The sequence below is a fragment of the Nyctibius grandis genome, chromosome 6 (genome assembly GCF_013368605.1).
Source record: "Nyctibius grandis isolate bNycGra1 chromosome 6, bNycGra1.pri, whole genome shotgun sequence".
NCBI classification, from domain to species: domain Eukaryota; kingdom Metazoa; phylum Chordata; class Aves; order Nyctibiiformes; family Nyctibiidae; genus Nyctibius; species Nyctibius grandis.
This window is the reverse complement of record NC_090663.1, coordinates 37,554,252-37,571,338: the sequence shown is the minus strand read 5'-3', so window position 1 is coordinate 37,571,338 and position 17,087 is coordinate 37,554,252. Positions and strand designations below refer to the sequence as shown.

The 17,087-nt window shown below is 38.7% G+C and overlaps 1 protein-coding gene across 1 annotated transcript in view; it reads left to right on the top strand.

Moving 5' to 3' along the window:
* The window catches only part of LOC137665279 (coagulation factor XI-like), a 69,319-nt gene extending 52,451 nt beyond the window's left edge, over window positions 1-16,868 (top strand). The window contains 3 exon segments of the mRNA XM_068404151.1: window positions 473-486; window positions 14,835-14,896; window positions 16,748-16,868. Coding sequence (XP_068260252.1) covers window positions 473-486; window positions 14,835-14,896; window positions 16,748-16,868 — 197 coding nt within the window.
* The last annotated feature ends 219 nt before the right edge of the window (window positions 16,869-17,087 follow it).

The following is a 17,087-nucleotide window of genomic DNA, read 5'->3' as shown; positions in this document are numbered from 1 at the left end:
GTATATTCACTGGAAGCGTGGAGCCTACCTGTGGCATATAAAGTACCTAATGAATGTAGTGCTAATGAGTGAAATGATATTCAGTTAGTTAGGCTTCTGTCAGACACAGAGCCTGAGATCTTCAAAGTTTGGAGTAATTTCTGTCAGAGAGAGCTGACAATGGCCTTTTTCTGTTGATGTGCCATTTTTGCCATCCTTTAGACATCTGCATGTTTCTCAGGTGTGTGAAAACAGGTCTCCAAAATAAGAGGGCATGGATCATCCATGAGCAGAATGTGCAGCTGTCTCAAACCGTGTTGCTGGAGCAGATGAAGCAAGAACCAATTTATGGATGCTGATTTGTTTCATACCTTTGTCAAAAGGAATGTCTTGGAGCCTGAGCAAATTTTGTGTAGGCAATCCTGAACTTTATAGACCCAGGTGAGATGAGTTTTCGCACATCTTTCAGTATAATTAAGAACTGAATACACAGTTCATCATTCACAGGTATCCTGGGGATTCGTAGTTCTCCCTGGAATGTGCTTGTTTCCCAAGTGCGTTTCTGCCATAATTCTGTTCTGGGTGTGTACTAAGTATGTAATGAAATGTATAAATAACACACTGCAGTGACAAGTTAGAGCCCTTTCTTGGAAACAATTGTGACCAAGTCAGATACTTTTCCTCTTTTCAGAAAAATAACCAAAGAGACCCAATGTAATAAGTACATTTTCATTAAGGGAATGAGAGGTATGCCCCTCCTGCAAATGAATATATGTCTGGTTTAGAAGATTTATAGATTTGATTTTCCATACTGTCATCTTATTCTTTCTCCCCTCCTGTTTCATTCTGCAGTTCTGGAAGATCTGCCAGTAGTTCCCCAGTCATTACAGTAAAAATTCCTCTAGTGCGACTCTAATGAACGGACGGGCTTCCACAAGCCTATCCTTGTGGGTTTGCCTTGAGATGGAAGGAATTTTCACTCTCTTCCCTCAGCCTTGCTTGTCCTGCATCTGCAGAATCTCCCCAGGGACTCTGGCAGCCGTTTTGCAGTTGTACAAAGTTGGCAATTGACCTTTCTTTCTAAACCAGGGCAATCATTATTTCACAGGAGATAAGAACGCATGTACAGATCCACATGTTCACAATGTTGTGTCACTCCCATATTCCTACTTGTACAAAGCTCAAAGCTTTGCTGTTGTTTTGAGCTGTTTATTTCCAGGAATGCAAACCAAAATTGTACAAGAGCTGATTGTTACTGTATATGACATGTTTTTATACCTGAAAAAATGTGTTTAGTGGATGGTTTTTAAACCTCTTCTGGAGCCTTTCCATGTCCAGAACACGGTCCTACTTCCCAGTTACCTCTCAGCTATATAAGCTGGAGATAAGCACTATTAAATTGGTACATCAGTGTCTTTTCTTCCTACTGGTAAAGGCTCAACATGCTGATGAAAACGAGCCAGGCTGGTTTATCCCTAGAAGGGAGAAAGTGCTAAAATAAACATCTTCCATTTCTAAAAGGGCAAAGTATTTCCTATGTTGCTCTGTGGGGAAACCAGTCCATTGCTGTTCACTGGATGATCTTCAACATTAACTTTAGATATCAGTTAAAAATAACGTCTTTCACGTGGTCAGGAGAATCAGGTGAAGGAAAAACAATTTAAGCATATTCCAAGACTGATTTCTCAATCCATTTAATTACTTTTTTATAAAATTCAGAACATTGTTAAACTTACTGCATTTGAGGTGTGTTCTGCCAGTATTTATTAGTGAAAAAAAAAATAACAAAGTATATAGGGAAGGTACTATTTGTCAGTATCTTTGCAGTATCAAGGGACAATTGATCAGCTTCATATTTTCAATCTTTTAGGTTTTTTTAAATTAGTGTAATAACAGAGTTTCCTGGCTAATAAGCAGAACTAAGTCCTGTATTATAACCTGTGTTGTATCTGTACTGTAGATTTTTTTAATCTGGGTACAGAATGAGGCAAAATAGAGACTGATTATTAGACTGATTACCTCTGTCTCCTACACTCTGAAATCAAACATCCATCAGAGTACCATGAATATCTTTGATGTTGGGTCAAATTAAATCTAGTGGTGAGGTGATGCTTCTGTTTCCCAGGCTTACTGCTGCTCATGTTATCTCTGCTTTTGTTGTCTGAAGGCTGGATCGTTGGCTAAGTGCAGTAAATTAAAATTGTCATGGTACGTTTGTAAAGTCAATTAAGTCAGTCAGGATAATGAAACTACTGCTCTACATAATATTCTACATCCACGTCTTCAACTGAATGATACTGCTGATTTTTTACCCTAGATTCTAATCTCATGTGTGAGACGTAATCTCATAACCTAGGGTGGTATAACATAATCGGGAGTTTAGATGTGAGAAACATATTCTTATTACTATCAAAACTTGAAAGAGACCATTTTGTATCATGACCAAACTTCAGTATTTTTTTTGAAATTTCTTTTAGCACAGAGGTTTGTTCAGAATCCTTTAATCACAGAAAGATGTAATAGTGAGATTAAGAGCTCTCACCAATTCCTTTTCTTCTCTACAGAATGTGCCTTAGAGGGATTAACAATTCTTCATGGGACATTGTAAGTAAACAGTTATTCTCATAAAGTGCTCCTAACCCAGCTCTATCACAATTTATCTTCAGTGAATGCTTTGCACTGTGAACCGGTCATTTGATTTTCTAGTACTGAAAGTGGAGTTTACTGAAACATGCAACCAGGTAGTCCAAAAAATGACACTGCCAATTTGCAATGAGAAATTTGTAAATTAAATAATTCCTTGTGAAGGGATTACCAAAACACTTGATCATAAAATCTGTATCATTTGAAAAGATGAGTAATAGTAAAAAACTAGAATTTTTCTAGACAAATTAATAGTTTATATTTCAATGCTGTTCTCAGTGTTGACATTATTAACATGTTACACATACATGCAAAGCTATTAACTGTTGCCTTAATAACCATATATATTACTCTGGTAACATAGCAACATAAGCGAACATGAGTTTGTGACTTTGAAGAATCTAAACCAAATATATAAACAAGTGAAGGGAGTCAGGTCTGAAGGAAAGTCATTTTTTGTGCATCAACAAAAAATGATTTTTGGGCTTCCAGGAAATACTTCAGGAAAAATAGAATGTTTTTTTTTTTTCTCTTTGTAAATGACCCCTAAGTTGTTTTCATAGTTTGAATTACAAATTTTTAATGCAACTATTTTCCTTGTTCATCTCCTGCCCCTCTTCTGGGATGAAAGTGCATTAACAAAAGGTAAAATTTCCTGATTGCTTTCTAAAGGAACAGTATAGAGAAATCATTGGAACAAAATAGCCAAGCTACATTTTGAGCAGTTTTATCTATGGTTTTCAGTTCGCTAATAGTCAAACCGCAGTATCAGGATGGTGGAAGAGAACCGCATCAGAGGGGGATAGTCCATGGAAGGCTTTACAAAGCCTTAGATGATAACTTAAATTGGTTTTAGGTATTGGTGATAACATAGCAAGACAAAATAAATTGCTACCTACAGAATATTAACTTATATTTGTACAATATTGTGCACTTGAACTTTGTGGTATGATTTACGAACAGTGCGTGACTTAGGTATGGACAGATCTCTGTGAGCTGTTTGTTATTTTAAAGACCTGGGACTGGAGCTGGGAAATTATCTCTGTTCAGGACCATGCAAATTAAATTTTGCAAATTCAGTATTACTCAAGCATATGCTTAAAGCTAAATGCATTCTTAAATACTGATCAGAATAGAGATGAACTTAACAATATGGAGACATCACTTCATGAACCAGCGAAGTTAAGAGAACTTAAGTGTGAGTCCTCTGCTCTTCTGTACAACTGTTCTCATTGGTGTCATTAATGCTTTATGCCACAAGCTCACATGTCCTGTCCATGTGAGGCTGTCTAAATGAGGAAGATTACAAGACTTGAAATAACATGCAAAAGCTTAAGGAATGATAAAAAAAAACTGTGCTGGCCCACTGCTTATGCAATTTTTTATTGGTCAGTATTTTAGTGATTTAATTTCTGTACATGTAAACCACACTGGCTTTCTTTTGTTCCTCATGAGATCGCTGTTACGGAGCAGTTCTTTATTAAACTTGAGCAAATTTCCGTCTGTGTAAAATTGCACTTTCAAGTAGGTGTGAATTCCAAAGAAAATGACTTTATTTTACTGCAGTCCCCTTTTGACACAATGTTCTCTTTTAATTCTCTTCACTCTCTATTTTAATTCTTGATGCTGAGTGGGGTTACACGTGTGGTAGAGACAATATGTGAAATTTGTTATTTGGGTAACTGCAAAAAGTACCTACATAGCTACATCCCATTTTCACTTTACTAGAAAAAGAGTGTGTATGACTACAAAGCCCTGGCCACATCCAGAATCCCCTTGTCAAGATGTGCACCCAGCTGAAACGACTTTTCATACAAATTTTATTTCAGTATTAATAGTCTAATTTCTTTACAATTTTTGTTGAATCTTTATTTCGTACATATAAGCATATCATCTCTGAGATATCATAGAAACTCCTCAGCTTCTCCCCCTATATTGGGTTTGTGGCTGCTATGGCCTCCTGTGACTGTGGCCACAGTAGCCAGAGAAATAAAAGACAGTTTGTGGTACATGGACACTTTTTCACTATATGCCCCTTTTTTATAACTTAATGCTGATAATCAGACTTTGGAGTCTTTGCCCGGCTCTCTCCCCTGACTTCAGATGGCATGCCATGTTTTCTCTACGTGTACAATTAATTTCAGCTCTGTTGAGTGGGGAAATATTGACCTTAGTGGAGGCAGACTCTGGAACTGGGAACATGCCAGTGCCACAGTGAATTCAAGGAGAGCTGCTTTTACATCCGCTCCTGAGAAGAAGGAGAATTTAATTTCCAAGCTTTGCAGAACACTGCAGAAGCTTGCATTGCTCAGCCATATTTCCTTAAAAGTTCTCTGTTATTTAAGAAATTGCCATTGCCCTTGCCAGGAAGGTAAGAAAATGGTGTTTTGATCATAGCGAATCTTAGCCCAAATTGTTTGGAAGACCTTATAGCCCATCCTGGCTTGTAAAACCTAATGACGAGTTACCCTCTGGGACAAGTACCATTCCCTGTGTGGACTTCACAAGATGAGGTGAAGCCACCTGGCTCTTAGAGGTATGTTACTGTTTAAACTGCTACTCAGAAACCTTTTTCTCACACCAAAGAGCATCAGTCAATGGCTTAGTACCGAATATTCCATTTTTAGAATAGTAAGCAAACGATATGATATATCTGCATAACATCAGGGGCATCATCCATTACAAGGTTACTCTCCCATCCCCCTCTGTTGTATGGTGATTGACAAGGAACAAAGATAACAAAGTTAGAGCAATGCAAACTTCATTTTTTTTCCCCTTCCTAAGTTTCCTTCAAGCCATGCCTTGTCACTTTTTGAAATGAGCATGTGTCCTGGTTTGGCCTAAACCAGGCCAATTTTCCTTTCAGTGATTTTTACTTTCAGCTAAGTCTCCTCTAAGTAACTGCACTTTCTGAAACTAACTGCGTGTTTTGCAGACAGTGTCTGCTTCTAGGACTGATAACGCTCGAAGTTTGTAGTTATCACTGAGGCACTGGTAGGGATGTTATGCAGAAAGGCTCTTGCTGTACTTATTCCTAGAGAAACCAAGGTCACTGCTGAATTCCTCACTGCTTACAAGTGAAGAGCCGAAGGGGGGTCGCACCTGCAGGGAGGAGTGGACAGGGCAGGTGACCAAAAATTGACCAACGAGGGTATTTCATCCCATACACGTCATTCTCAGTATAAAGAGGGGGATCATGAGGGTCTCGCTCTCTTTCTGCTATGGCCGGTGTCCAAAGAGGACTCTGTCTGTTTTCCTGCTGCCCCCGATCCCGATCCGTGCATTCCTGAATCCAGCTCTCGACCGTCGCTAGGCCCAGCCTGGGCCTTCCCGGAGCCTGCCCTGCAGTGCTGGTGGTGACGTGACCGACAACGGGGGAGCTCAATCTTGGTTTTGTATATATTTGTATATATATTATTATTATACTCTTTTTTATTGTTATAGTTTATTAAAACTATTTTAACTTTCCAACCCAGAAGTCTCTCTCCCTTTTCCCTTTCCCTTCGGCGGCGGGGGGAGGGTTAACAGAGAGCGTCTGCCACCAGTTTAATAGCTGGCCCAGCCTTAAACCGTGACAGCATGATTCCTGACTGTACAGGATGGTGCAAACAGCTATTTCACTGAAGTTCACCTTAAATGTCTAAAAACCTGACCTTCTGTTGTGTATTTGTCCTGCTAGGAGCATCCTACCGCTTTATGACACTCTCAGTATCTCCTCTAAATAATTGTCCGTTTTTTAAAAAGGCAAGATTTGTATGGCTTTCTCAACATGTCTTACCTCAGCTCAGCGCTACAGCCTAGCTGCTAGAGAGGAGCTTTCCTAGCAGTCCCACGGTCTGAAGGAAGAAAAATTTCAGCCCTGCTAGTCTTAGTAGTGCAGCCTCAGGCCAAGGAGGATTTAGCTGCTTTTTGTCAGCTACATGTTTGTCCCCTATACAGGGATATGGCTGACCTCAGGGATTCCAGCACAACCCTTAAGCAAATCTATTTTATTTTAGCTGCATGAGGAGAGAACAGTCCCTATTAAATCACATAGGTCCAGCCTGTCAAATCTGCTGTACCATGCTTATGCGGAGATGTTAAGAAAACTAACCCCTATACAATACGTTGATTGGGATTTTTTCACAAATAAGATGAAACTAGAAAGAGATTTCAGCAGAGTTTCAGAATTAAATATTGTGTTACTACAGGTTTCTGCTCATTTGAGTATTCTTTATTCTATTCAGAGTCAAGGTTTTAACAGCTGTACATAGCTGAATTTTACTGTCATAGCGATATTCAACTAAAGGAAAGAAGGAAAGTGGGAAATTTTCACAAGACGATAGCTAGCAGCTCTGAGCAGCAGTTACAGCATCAGTGAAAGATGAATAGTTGTGTCATGAATGGTAAGTTCATTAAATGATATATGGACAGGTTACACAGAGGTGGGTTCAGTTCATCCTTTCTATGTGACCTTGGGCAAGGTATTCACGCTGTCACATAGTAGACAAAGTCAGATTTACCTGCCTACCTCTTTCCCTTTCATAAGCAAGGACTAGCTTGCCAAACAGGTTGTCTAATTAGGGCAGGTAAAGCTTTATGTGGAGTGAGTTCCTTCTTTCAATCACTCTGGCTGTTTCTAGACTTATCTCTTGATGTGCGCAGTGGGGCATCCTGCAGTCCTGATGCTCTGAATGTCTCACCTTCATCTCTTCTGATCTCTTTGGAGATGGACCAGCCACATCTGAATTGTGCCTAGACTTTCTTTCAGCAAAACAAAGTGTGATCAACATCCCAGGGCCTTCTCTGGGAGTAGGAAGGTCATGGGGGGTGGAAGTTCTTCCTCCTGGCTATATGGTCTGCCTGGGGGTTATTTTTATACATTTTCTTAAAACAGTCTGCTTCTTTCTCATCTCTTCCCAGCTGAAGTTTGAAAGATGTCCCCCAGCCTCCCCAAGGCCTGTTACCCCAGTGGGCTGTTGTTTGTTGCACACTGCTTCCCTGGGGCTCATTGGCCTTTGCCACATACAGTTTCCCATCATTCAAGCTAAAACAGGTCAGGCAGCAATCACTGACCACTGCCAGGTCAGCACAAAGCTGGTGCTTTCTCCTGGTAATGGCAAAAATCATGTTTACTGAGCTATGCGGTCCTGATGCAGAGCTGAGACTCCTCCTAAGGTGTCAGCTCTGATCAGAAATCGGAAAATGTTCTCGGCTGTGGTAGGTTACCCTTAGCCTCTTTGCTCCCTTTCTCTCCTTTACTGGATAGCTCTGTTACAGTGATTAGTAGCAAAGACATATGAAAACTAAATGGACATGTCTTGAGTTATTTGCTAGAAGTTAAAAGGTAAATGTTAAAATACTTATCTTTTTAAAATGCTTTTAGCTGGCCTTTAGAAGCAATTCATAAGCATATATCTACCAAAGTCTGCTGTAACTTTAGCCACAATTTACTATATATATTGAATAATTTCTGATATACTGAATATTAAGCAGTAAGTACTCTCTCAGCAGAAATCAAACTTTTCTTTCCAAACAATGTTCTAACAAGGAACACACGACAATTTAAGATGGTATGGGTTCAGTGGACATCACTATAGTGATGGGTGTCCACATCCATAACTAATTAGGTGACCCTGCATTAGTAAAATTGCTAGGGATTGGGTTATATTATTGTGTTTCTCAGTGTATGATTTCTATAAATTTGTTTGCATTTGTAAGGGCTCTTGTGGATATCAAAGCCTTTAAAATGGTAAAATTAATCTAAAATTTGACTGCAGGAGGACCTGCTCTTTTATTTAGCCTGACACTCAGTTAACATAAGGGAACTGTCCTTACCATTACTAAATTAAATCTTTTTTCAAGCTATATTACATCTCCAAGCCGCATTTATTTATGAAGAGAAGCCAAGGGAAGTCTGTTTAATGTTACAGTGTTGTAAGGCAGAGCTCCCAGCTTGTGCCCAGGCAATCCACTGACTCACAGCCATGACGGCTGAAGCAGAAGGTCAGATCCGATGCTGCAAGGGATTAGACTCAGAATTCATGAATATTGAGATCTGTGTGTGTACCTCATTGAAAGCTGGGATCTTAGCCTGTGTGCTTGCTACCCTCAACCTTAGAGAACCCAAATGTCTAGACACCATTTGAACTAATTTCCCCAGACGAATTTCATTTTTGCACTCTGTCTGAGTGTATGTGTGGCTCTTAGTCACACCCAAAGCCCTACACCTAACACTGCTGCGGATTACTCAGAAGTGAAAATTAATGATTTCATACTTAGAAGATACAAATGATGTAAACAGCTTTAAGATAAAGAAATGCTTCTGGCTATGTTTTATATTCTTATCATAAATGGCAAATGAAACTGAACCTAAAATAGCCAGTACAGCCCTTCAGACATCTCACTGTACTCTACCACTGAAACACTTAGTGTTAATAGCATTTTATTAGGAAAATAGCATTGAGTTTGACATGCTACTTACAGTGTTAGAAGGAGCTCCCTGCAACATACCCAGGGAAACAGGATATTGCCAATCTGTTTTAAGTCCATTTAATGAAAGAAAATTGTCGAGTGTTTCAGGTGTCAGAGATGCATCAACACTGATGCCACTACAGAAAAAGTTGTCACTGATTATCACTACCTTTAATCTATCTTATTAATGAAATCCTTAGTTATTTTAATGTCATCTAAGACAGAACTATGGCAACCTTTACTATTTGACATTGATCAGGAGAGCGTTCATGTCCCAGAAATTGATGAGTAATGAGATGATCTTCTAAAAATTCTGGGTAGTGCTAAGAGCAAGAAGGTACGTCAATTTTTTTAATAGGCATTTGTAACATCTGGGAAAAAAAAAGGAAAAGCTAATAGAAAAGGAAGTAAAATACACAGAGAAGTTTGGAAGAAGATGTCATTTCCCACTGTAGTTTATGTTCATTTCTATAAATGTTCGTGTATTTCAAATATTATTCTATGAACTTATAGTAAGGCTGAATACACCATGACTCATGCACCCCTCAGTCTAAACAACTATGCAGTCCCTATTAGAACAAGTTAGTAAAAGAGCTGGTAACTGAGGAACTGGAGCAAAGAATGAGTGAAAGAGCAGAAAATATAGACATGTGTTTCTGAGCTGTTTGCATATCTTTACTACTACCTGTTCTTATGAAAATTGAATAAGTGGTCTCCCAAGTAACATTATGTACAAATGATTATGTACAAAGATTATTATTTCTTAGCAGATGATGACTGTGTGTGATGACCTTTACAGATGCACTGGACTTGTGGTGGTTAGAATTTTTGTGTGATCTTGAGATATTTTCTCTTGGAAGACATGCTTGGAACGGCACAGAAAGGTACAAACTCTGTCTAGGAACATGTAGCTTGAGAGACAAAAAATAGATGACTGTATAGGTTGTAACACATAAGAAGAAATGGTAATGCACAAGAAGTAAAAAGGATTTGTATCAGTTGTTCGTCTGTAGCATACTTTATTCAATCATCATATGTATGTGAGAATTATCTTCAACTGGTCCATAATTGAAGCATAGGTAATTTATTTAAAATGAGCAGGAATAAGCCTCCTGGGGAGACATAAAGGAGAACAAAAGTGAACTGAAGGTTTTCCTAAACATTCCTGGGATGTCTGTGGGAGTAATCAAGTCATGTGTCAGTATTGCAGTAACAGTGAATGTGGAAAAAGAAGTGGAGACATAGCATTGGATGTATCATAAAGGATTATGGTGGTTTTTTTTTTAATGAAGGAAAACAACTTTGAAAGTGCGAATAGCTTTTTCTGCATTTTTGATGCTCTAATCCTGTGATAAGAGATGCCACTATCAGAAGGACTGAGAGTTTTAATTCACAGGATTTAAAGTGTTATCAGTTAAGCTTTATAAACTCTACACTGGCATTTAGCAACACCCTGAAGTGCAGTGAATGGGAGTTGCTGGTGGCGGTCAAAAGGTTGCCTTTGCTTGTTTACCTCAGCTTTCAAGTGGACTGTGGAAATTTATAGCCCTCATGAAGGCAGCTTGCTCATATTCCATCTCCACTATCTGGTTTATATCTGGGGAGGCTGTTTTACACAGTTCCACTTTTCCTGTTCCACTTTAAGGAGAAATACAATCAAAAGACACTTGGAAGAAGTCACTGACCCTTGAATTAATCTGAACTTGGGAACCTGAACTCTTCCCTTGCCTTTGCATTGATGAGTGTGATTTCCTGAGCTTTTCATCTTCTCAATTGCTTACATACGTGAATTACTCCTTTACCTTCTTCTCCAGGAGGAAAAAAAAAGTGAATTAGCAAGAGGCTTCCCTAAAACTTGTGTATAAATTAAAATTTACAGGCACATCTACTGCATGGAATGCTCTGCATTTCCATTTTCTGGAACAAAAGCACATTTTCTTTGCTGTGCTTAATCTGCTTTGGCAAAACCAAACCAAAACAAAAAAATCCCCTAAAACCAATACTCTCTGCACTTCAAGAGTCAAATTACTGTCTCAATCTCAGAATTCTAAGATTTTGTATACAAAAATAATCTTTTTTTTTTTTGGTTCTTTGTGGGCAGAGGTGAAAACTGACCTACATAAATGTTGAAGTGTGTTAACATTATTTATATGTTTCTCTTTCAAATATCAAGTGAAAAAGCTTTAGTCTTCAAAACACTCTAAATTACTTTAGGTAATTCCTTTTTTTGTTCTATGTAAGCATCAGAACATTAACAAATTAGTAGGCTTTTTCATGTAGTTTCATGTTAAACTGCCAACTTCAGTAATTTTCATGTTTCACTGACTGGTACCTCTGGCAGTAAAATGGCATAAATTTATGATCACCTGTTTATGGGATACAATCAACAAAGCTGTTCTGTTTCATGGGTCCCTTACTGTTAACTCATATAAGGCAAGGTATGTTTGACCGGTTATGCTTTCTTGTATGTGTTTTCAGTCATACTGGAAAAAGTAGAAGTCTAAGAGGTGTGAACTTTGGAACAGCATATGTAACTTATATTTACATATTCTAAATGTGAGTTATACCTTTACCTGTTTGTTTGATGAAAGTTCCTAACAGAGGGTTAGGGATCTCTTGTTGCAGAGTTAAATACAACTTCAAGTTTTCTTAGGACATATACCCAAGGCTACTGCTGTCTGGCATGCAGATAAAGTCATACCTGTACTGTAGAGCCAGAGGAAGCTGGATATGTGTCCAGTGACATAATTTCCCACTGTGCCACTGGCTACTGAAATTTGTATTTCTGCACCACACGGGCCAAGCAGATCTTTGATGTTGCATAAGATAAGTGAAAGGTGATAGCTTTGTGCTCTGCCCAGCAATTCATCACATGCCTAATGGTGAACCTGAGATTAATCCCTTAGTTCCTCCTGCTCTGCAGAGGAGTTCCTTCAATGCAATCAGCAGTAACTGGTGATTGAATGTGTTGGCTCAGCTGTGCCCTGCCCAGTCCATAAGCAGTGAAGAAGACAGGCTCATAGGCAATGCCTGTGCCTTGCCTCGCTCAGGCTGGCCATGCTGTGAAGAACGCAAGAGCTGGCTTGGGCCTCTTATTCCCCTACAGGGAAGTGCCTGGTCTTGCCTGGAAGCAGGTAGAATAAAACACTTTAAATACATGTTACAGACAAGGCTGGAAAAAAGGGTGGTAGAGTCAACACTGCTATAATTATTCCCATAATAGTGCCAGTGGTGGAGGCAGACACGGACGTTGAAAGTGCAATTACAGCGGTGACTGTGGTGATAACAAAGGCAGTCTAACAGCAGGCACGCACTTGTTTTTTTTCCTTCCTTTAAACTGAGCCATCAAAAGAAAGAAATGACAACGTTTTTAAGGAGAAGAAAAGTATTTTGATTTTAATCACACTTCCCCTTGCCTCTTTCTCCTTCCTTAAAATACACCACTGGGCAGAAAAAGGTGTTAAAACTATAGAGAAGCTCAGTCCTCTTAGGTAACGCTGCCTGTATAGCAAATTCCACAGAAATCAATAGCATGGGGAAATACAGAAAACTTTTATTTAGTTAACCCAATTGTATCTTTTGTTTTTAAGGAGTTTACCATGCTCAGTCAATTAACTGCCTTGATTTGGGTGAGACAGACACATGGAACAAGGCAGTCTTTGGCCGTTATGTTGGGTTTGTGTTTATGGCTAGCTCATGTCAGGATTTTTTTTTTAACCACTTTCTCTAGCTACCTTGTTTACTGTTTTAGATTGAACTATGGGATCCTGAAACAGTTATTCCTTGGAGGGCAAAAGAACCTCGGGAAGAGGAATACTTAAAGTCCCAAAGCTCAAAGGAAGAATAAGAAAATATGCGAAGACTTCCATGTTCATCTTATGGAACTCCTCAGAATGAGAACTGATGTCAAAACACGCCATAATCAGCTTCAGCAGTTTACCACGTGCCTACCTTCTGCCTTACGTTGAACATTAAGTGCAAGAACACTGTTTTCACTGGGCACCGCTTTTATAGTAGAAACTCTTCAGTAAGGGATTGGTGCTTTAAAGCAGCAACATTTGTACTTGGGAAGGAGGTTAAATCAGAGAATTTGATTTTTGTTTTTTCTAGGAAATGTAAGAGCTGGCAGACCATTTTCCCCATTAAACCTCTTTTTTTTTAGCCGAAGGACTGCTTTCCATGTACGTGAAAGAAGTAACAGTGATTGATTTTCATTAATTATGGAAGAACTTGGAGCTTCCTTAAGGAGACAAGAGAGAAGTTACAGCTGAGCATCTGTTATAAATAGCAGCTGAAAAGCAAGGCCCTGGCAAGCTGCTCAGAGCAAGGAGAAATGTTGCATGCTGTCTGGGGTAGCGTGTGGTCAGTGTAAATACATCTGGCAGAAAAATGTAAGTGAGACTGATTGTTTTTAAGTGGATTGACATGAAAGTTTAATGAGAGACGTTTGTGACTGCTTGATTAAATATCTTAGCACCTTGTAGGAAAGAGTTCAACGTGACTTGTTGGCCTGGATGATTAAAGATGTAGCTGTGGTAATGATGGGCCTATAGACTTCGGTCTCTCTCTGTGGATTTTGCTAAGTCTGATCTCTCCAGCAGATCTCTAACATAACTTTGTGGTTTGTGGCTAAAATGTAGAGTGTTCAAGAATCCTGTGACCCTGGAGTTCATCCTTCTTGGGACGTCTGTAAATCTTCATGAGCACAACCAACTTTTGAAAAGTGGACATTTCTAACTGAAATTTGCTTGCAAATATAGTCTGAATTGCTTTTAGGATTTTCTTTCTCCATCATAGGAAACTTACAGCTAAAAAGCAATTCAGGATACTAAAGGATATGTTTTTCAGTCATTAACACTGTTAATCATATGAACGTTTATTTCCATTTTGGAACACAAATCTTGATTAACTTTTAGGATTTCCATGCAAATGGACTAATTTTTATAATTCTGTTGTTTAATGTTAAATTAAAACATTATAATATATATAATTTATTATATAATTCTGTTGTTTAATGTTAAATTAAAAACTATTTCATAGTTTTTAAGGGTGATCTGAGAAATAATATGCAGTATAGGTAAGAGTAGGATAAGCCAATTTTAATTCCTGACATTTTTTTAACTAATAATATAGCTTAAATCTTACATTTTTTCCCCAGAGATTTTTGTGTAAGTTGCCTGGGTTTTTTGTATAACAGGGAAATCTAATTTAAGAAACACTTGTTAAAAAGAGTGGGAGGAAAATATGTCATTCTTATTCTGTTTAAAATTCTCTTTATTTTATTAGCACAAAAGATAAACTGGGACAAATAGGAGCAAAAGTAATTACACACATAAATTTTTAAAGAAAAAGTAATGAAAATATGGTGGGAAATTAAAAATCTATTGTTAAAGACTCCCTCCATGAGACTCATACATGATTGATAGAAACACAAACCTATTCCAGTAACAGAGAATACTCAAGTAAGGATTATCCTTAATGGCATCATCCTGTGACTGAGTAGATCAATGTAACTATGATTAATTCACTAAAGTCAAGTAGAAGTAGTAAACATTCAAGTGTTACAGTTCATGAGCATTAATCATATGATAATTTGAAATCGATTGCAAAAACAGCAGCTTTGACAAATAATTTTCATACTTTGTGTCAAACAGCAACATTTCCCCAGCATTGCAGCACTTTAACTAGTTTTGTACTTTTTTAAGGTATAAACACATGCCTAGAAAATTTTATTTTAAGATCAGTGTTTTTATTTACAGGATGCATTCTACTGAAGGCACTCTGCTGCACCTCTTCTTATGAATGTTACAGCTAGACCTGGGCCACAATAGGTTGAAGGTAACACAGACACTTTCAAAGCTGAACTTCAGACACCAGAGAGACCTGGTATTTGATCTGCTCAGTCTCTCCTTTGCCTGTTCCTCTTTTTCAGAACTTGAAAACTTTCAGCACTTGATATGCAGTGCTGATGTGCAACTTCATTCTTCTTCTCTTCAGATATCTCAACATGAAATCTGTATGAAATTCCAGAGACGGGCATCTGGTTCCAAAGTCCCACACATCCAAAAAAAGTACCAGAATTCTGGAAATTCCTGAGTTCAGCGGGCTAAAGTGACATAAGCGTGATTAGGACTCCAAAAGTGTGAAGAGGGAGATGAAGTATGGGAGAGGGAGAAAGACAATTAACTATGGATGGTATCCAAAGCTGGAGCTTGGCTGTGAGGATTTAGGGACTAGATAATCATTGTGCCTCCCCAGAGGAGGTAAGTAGTGGCCCAGAGTTTTCCACAACTAGCTGGAGAAATCTGTGTAGGCAGAAGGTGGTCCCAGGAGATTAGTTCAGCCACTCCTTTATTTCAGGGCGTGCAGAAGACTGATCACCCTAATGTGGGATTAAATGGTTAAGTTGTTCATGTCGCATAAATGAGAGGTAAGTGACTGACAGAATTATTTTGAGAATATTGATTAAAAAGGACTTTTCTGTGATGCAAAAACAAGCGTGTACCTTGAACGAAATATCTGGTTGTTCTAAAGGAAAATGAAAAGCACTTGCTGTAATTAACAGAGGATAAACGCTTGTTGATGTCCTTTTTTATTTTGTAACATGGGCAGGTTTGATCCACCAGCAGAATCCCTCTGAATGGACACTCTTAAAGAGGCTCTTGCTGTGGAGAGATGGGATTCTGGCATTTGTTTTCTGACTTTCTGCTCATTCAACCATATTTTGGGACATCACAGAGAGCATTGCACGGTAAGGGAAAAATGTATCTGTGAACATTCACTCTCTTTCCTTGACCTGGTTTTACATTGGTGAAGTGAGGGTTAGGACTTACATTGCATCTGGAGCCGGCTAGAAGGAATTCACTTTAGTAGTAAACCTTGCAGAAGTGGCTGATTCCAGCAGCTTTCTATAAATAGCCTTGTGTTACATGCTATACAGGGCAACAGTCACACACTTTTGTAAGGAGCATACCTTTTGGTCTCTTAAATGAATGAAAACTATGGAGAGACACATTTATCTGAGAATTATTTCCGGTAGAGAAAACAGAGAGGAAGGTGTGCTCTTAAATTCCTTATCAGTAAAAAAAAAAAAAAAATCTTAATCCAATAATGAATCAAATCTTCTTGCAAGAGGATCAGTCAAGATCTTCAGGCACAGATTTTAGCTAGGGGCCAGATTTGAGTGTGTATTTATGTGATTGTGCATGAGGACAAGAGGAAATAATTTCCAAATGCACATTTTTAGCTTGATTTAATTATTTTTTTATCACAGGGGTGCTGCTCTGAAAGCAGACTGTGAACACCATAGGGAAGGAAGAAGAAGGAGAAGGGGCGAAGCCTATAGCTTTTGCTCTGTTCATCTGAGCATGCCCTGTGTAGCCATTGCACCTATAAACCAAATAAACAGTATGCTTCTAAGAGCAAGGAATAATGACAAGGAACTTTATCAGTCAGCTATATTTGAGTCACAGGGCTTCCCGTGGTTTTCTTAGGTAGATTATGCAAAGCATAAGACCACAGGGCTAAATGCAGAACATAGTTATTAGCCTTGCTGTGTTTGCAACTTTTCTGGGGCTTTCCTTGCATGCGGTATGCTAGACAAGCTTTGGGGCATATTCTGTAGGGGAATACCTGTTCCCTTTGATTTCTTGCACAGGGAACTACTCTAACCACTTGGATGCTGTAGCAGTAGTGAAATGGGCCTGCTGCCAATCCATGCTGTGCAAATGAAGAAAATTTTCTGTCTCAAAGACTGCCTGCATGCACTGAAGGTGCTCAGGCTGTATGTTTAAGGGGTGATTTTAGCTTAAGGATACAGACCAAGAGGACAAAGTAGAGCTGATGATATATTTCTTCCCCTACTTTCATTTTCCCTCACCAAAGAACAAACACTTCTTTCACAGTCTTCTCTGTGCCCTAATGGTCTTTCTGCATCTCTGCTAAACAGATGATTGGATGTTAAATAAACTTATAAGTATTTCCAGATGGCAGAAGGAAAAAGGAAAGGTGTG